This window comes from Mercenaria mercenaria, unplaced genomic scaffold (assembly GCF_021730395.1).
Source record: "Mercenaria mercenaria strain notata unplaced genomic scaffold, MADL_Memer_1 contig_4339, whole genome shotgun sequence".
NCBI lineage: Eukaryota > Metazoa > Mollusca > Bivalvia > Venerida > Veneridae > Mercenaria > Mercenaria mercenaria.
The window spans coordinates 9,324-14,379 of record NW_026462559.1 but is presented as its reverse complement, the minus strand read 5'-3'; the positions used below and the strand labels follow the sequence as shown (position 1 = coordinate 14,379).

Here is a 5,056-nt window from a genome sequence, read left to right as displayed (position 1 = left end):
CACAGTGGAAAGAATTGGCTGACAAATTGTGTGAATCTATAGAAGGCCATATAATTATAAGGAAAGAACTGGAAATGAAAGTGCGTAGTGATGAGGTAAGCTATATGTTGTTAAATATAAAGGCATGAACTGTTTTCCAAAATGTTTAATGTGCCTTTATCTACCCATATTTTATATTTTTATATAACCTTTAATTAATGTTTCAGTCAAGTGTTTCAAACAATGTTTGATTGTAAATTTTGCAATAATATTAAAAGTCATATCAAAAAAAGAAACGTCCTTTGATGCAGTTATAATATGTATAATAAATGCTTTCTTACATTTTACCAAAGGTTTTGCTGAAAGAGATAAAAGATTATCTACAAAGAGTACCCCAAAACCTTGACAAGAAAACTTCTAAAGGACTTGGCCGAGACAAAGAGTTGTTGGAGCTCTTGACATCAGATAGATCTGACGAACGTATTCTTACAGACGGCATAAAACAGTTAAAAAGGCATATAGTATCTTTAAAGAGCAAGAAAAACTTGCCGCTGGCAGCTGAGGCTGCTGTTGCAAGACTACTGAACAAATTTGGTAATGATTTTAATCTACACAGCATATAACTGTACATGTGCAAAATCGCACTTCTCGGGCCCGTTTCTCGAAATCAAATGCTAAGTTAGAAGTTAAGTGTAAGGTGTTTCAAAATCATTTTAGGTAGATTCATTTTAAATATTCGGCTATTCCAGCAGTCTCAGCAGACCAAGAATGATACAGTTACGCCATAATGTTGAATTCAGGATATTTTTTTGTGATACAAAGTTAGTAATATCATATGAAGGAAATGTGGTTTAAAAGTTAATGGATACTTAGAGTGAACATAGAAAAAAACTGTGAACTTTCGTGATCGAATTTCTTTTATTGGTCCTATAATTATTTTCCTGTTTATTCTTAACTTGTATGCTTAAACAGATTTTAATTAAGAGGAAATACATGTTTTGTTTGTTTCGTTTTTACCTTATTATAAAAACTTTAAACTGTAATGGTTGAAATTTACAAAATATATACACTGCCAAAATAGACCACACCCATTCTAACCTTAATACAATGTACAACTGTTTTGCAGATCGCCTTACCATAAGAGAATTTGTTGAAGTTCTGGAGGATAAGAAACAAAAGTCAAAATCATCACAGGATGCTGACCAAACGAAGATGAAAGAATTATATGTGGAAAAGATAGAATCAATACAAGTCGGAGAATCAAGTAGAGATACACCTCCTCTCAACAGAACCTTCTGTGTAGATATTCTTGTTCAGTGGTTACAACTGTCAGAAGAGAACAACGCAGAGAAACTACTTGGAAGAATAAAAGTATACGAATCCAAATTATCAACAGGTAAAGACTTTATCCACTACTATGTAAGTGCCCTCCCCATCAAACACACACTACCAACTCCAACCTTATCTGCTGCTTATCAACGAGTATACTGTAGTAGTTAATTGGATGGCAATTAGCAAAACAGTAGGTCCCACTTGATCATGAAGATGCGTTCAATGAAGTTGTTAGAATTTCGTTTTCCTTCAGTGAATTTATACACATTCAGTGTAATGAATAATACCGTAATAATAAGAATAATACCGTAATATTGATAGTATTGATAACACAGATTATAATAAACCACAGGTATAGTGTTATCTTGATAGTTTGATTTTAATAACAAACAATATCTGTAATTATCATAATAATGAAAAAATGTCATTTACTTTTAAATACTATTTACGAAAAATGGTAAAATTCTGTTATCATAAACGTGCAATATCACATCATATATTTCTTTAAAATCCAAATTGATCCAAATTCGATCTGTGTAAAGCAGACGAGACTGAAAAACATTTCTTTTTAAATTTACAAGTTTAATGTTGTTGACATTAAGTAGACAGAACTTGAAATATTACTAGAGCTTTCCGTAAGACAGTTAATGCTCGTCTGTTCAATATGTTGGCCCAGAAGCATGAATATTACCCTAAATGTTAAAATATCAATATGGTTTCAATCCAGCTTCTGCATTAGTTTTGAAGATAGTAACTTGCATGAAAAACTTTAACTAGGATTTTTTAAGTCCAGTAGAGGAATAATTTGGCCATAATACATGTCAGAGTTATGGTATTTGATCCTGTGAGGTTGGTTATTGACCTATGCAAATGAAAATAGTAAGATTCAAAGCTAAGTGCATTCAAATGCTAGATATACGTAAAAACTTGCATGCAAATCTTTAACAAGGTGTGACGCCAACGCCGACGCCAGAGTGAATAGAACAGTTCGGACTATTTTTCGAATAGTCGTGCTCAAAACATGCTTTTCTGCCTAAAAGTATGGTAATATTTGTAATATATTCCAAATTCATGATAGCTTTATTATTTCTATTATGATAATTGTTAAACAAAAACCTTTTTTCGTTTAATCAGAAAATATAAGAAGTGTCAGGTTTAATTATCTACACATACAATTTAACATTTACAGGAAAACGTTCTAAAATTAAACACTTATTTCACAGAAATGGTTTTGGAGTACCAAGAAGAAATTAAACGTAAACACATATCCAGTGACTTAGACGAAATGCAGTTACTAAAAGAAGTTAAAGGCCAAAATAAAGATTTTGAAATACCATACAGTAGCCTACCGAGTACACAGAGCCTTCAAGGTCTGCCTGACGCTCTCTCGCAGTTCATGCATCAGTTAGAAGGTTTAAAGATTGTCATTGACATCAACAGGAAAGTAGACCAAATATCTGACGCTTTGAAAACTATGGGTGCTACTAGTAATAATTCGCACGCAAATAAGCAAGAAAGTAATAATTTGCAAGGAAATAAACAAGAAAGCGGACCTATAAGTAACTTCAATGGCAATTTTCTGACGTATGACAAGTCTAATTATAGAGGTTGTGATTTCAGTGGCGATATATTACTATTTTGTTGTGATCTTTACTTGTTTTATTCATCAGTTTTTGTTAATGTATGGTATCGGTGGTGGTAAATGTACAAGTGTAAATGACTTAAGTTACTATTTCAGGACTTGCAAGTACTTAACGTATACTAGTTTGATGTGATCTTTACTTGTATTTGCTGATGTGTGTTATTGGAGATGTCAAATGTACATGGACTTAAGTTACAATTATAAGTCTTGCAAGTAAAGTAATATGCCGAACGTTTTATTACCCTCTCACAGGAATGTCCTACCCACGAATGGGCAATAATCAATCATGGTTTGAATTTGTGGGTAAAGGAATACAATTATGGTACACCCATGTTACCTAAATTGATACCCTTTTGCATAACTCCAATCTCGGGTTAATCTACGATAAGCCGAATTTTGATACTTATTATTTCTTAATTAACAATCAGTTAGCAAAGAAATTGATTTGCAAACAATGGAATGTTAAACGTAGCGAAAAAAGTAATTGACCTTATAAACAATGAACAAAGAAAATGCTTTGAGAAAGCATATAAAGATGCTTTGAGAAACCATAAAAATGTTGATACTTATTATTTCTTAATTAACAATCAGTTAGCAAAGAAATTGTTTTGCAAACAATGGAATGTTAAACGTAGCGAAAAAAAAGTAATTGACCTTATATACAATGAACAAAGAAAATGCTTTGAGAAAGCATAAAGATGCTTTGAGAAACCATAAAAAATTTTGATACTTAATATTTCTTAATTAACAATCAGTTAGCAAAGAAATTGTTTTGCAAACAATAGAATGTTAAACGTAGCGAAAAAAAAAGTAACAGACCTTTTAAACAAAGAACAAAGAAAATGCTTTGAGAAAACATAAAGATATTTTTTCTAAATCGGTATTATGTTACTTATTCCTCACCCTTGTTATCCGGATAATACGAAATGATGTGATAATTCCAAAATGCCACAAACTGGAGTAAATGTCAAACTTGGTATGGACATTGTTTTGGTCAATATTTTTTATTACTCATTCTGATTGTTTAAAAGTATCATAACTGATTCAACATGGTTTAGAAGCTGTACCATTTGCACTAAACAATTTGAATATGGGACATATTGTTCAGTATGGAGAGCCCCAAACAGTGTGTACGTTTTGCTTTTGAGAATGAGTTTGACGATTCAAAGCGTTGTCAACCTCATTTAATGGACTTTCGGTAATGAATATTATTTTGTATTATTCAGTTATTATATAAACAATGATATGAACATGTTCAAAAGTTTCTATTTTAGATCAAATAACCCATATTGACAAATATATAAGCATATGTAGTAGTCGATGGATACTGACCCAGGTGTTCATAGAAATTTTGAAGATAAAGCCCGAAATGCTATGAGGATAATAGCCAATATTGTAGTTTGAAATTTTGCATATGCTGTTCTAAAGGTACCGATTGTTGTATATTAAAGAAATATACTCATAAAATGTGGTAACTAATGGCTGTAGCATGCCCAAGGTAATGTTTTATACACATGGTTAGTACCAGATGTTCCTGAAACATTTTATCAAAAGGGTAAATGTTTTTATCTTTGTAAAATTCTGTTTTAGAACTCAAGTCCGCTGTCAGAAGTTTTTAAAGCTTACACGCCTGTATCTTTTCTGCTAGATTTTGGTAAACATTAAACAAGCCAGAACAGGTAAATTTCACACCTGAATCTAAATGTGCTGAGATTCCACAGGGGAAGGGGGTACACCCATATTTAGAAATTGAATATGCTAGGGGTCTGTTAGCATTTTAAGAGTGTGAAAATAATGGCACTTTAACAGGTCAGTTTTGCTGGAATATGTTGAATACTGCTGTGAATTCATAGAAGTACATCCCCTTAATCCCTTAACTAATAACAGTTTGATATTGTACTTAATAATTTAGTACACTTGTTAACTTTTCCATACAAAGTTGTCCCCCTTAGAATGTCTACCAAAATTTCATCTGCAGTGCAAGACTCGCATGCATTTCTATACTAAAATATAAAGAGTTGGTCCCAGTGTATAGGATAAGATCTACGTTCATTAACTTAATATTTGTTCAATATCGCCTTCCCTCTTCTTCTGTAAGTTCAA

General features: G+C 32.0%; 1 protein-coding gene across 1 annotated transcript; it reads left to right on the top strand.

Moving 5' to 3' along the window:
- Positions 1-285: 285 nt before the first annotated feature.
- Positions 286-4,042, top strand: LOC128553802 (uncharacterized). The gene is made up of 3 exons (XM_053534984.1): positions 286-573; positions 1,106-1,375; positions 2,535-4,042. The coding sequence occupies exons 1-3, from the start codon at positions 309-311 to the stop codon at positions 3,011-3,013; spliced, it is 1,014 nt and encodes a 337-aa protein (XP_053390959.1). The 5' UTR covers positions 286-308; the 3' UTR covers positions 3,014-4,042.
- The last annotated feature ends 1,014 nt before the right edge of the window (positions 4,043-5,056 follow it).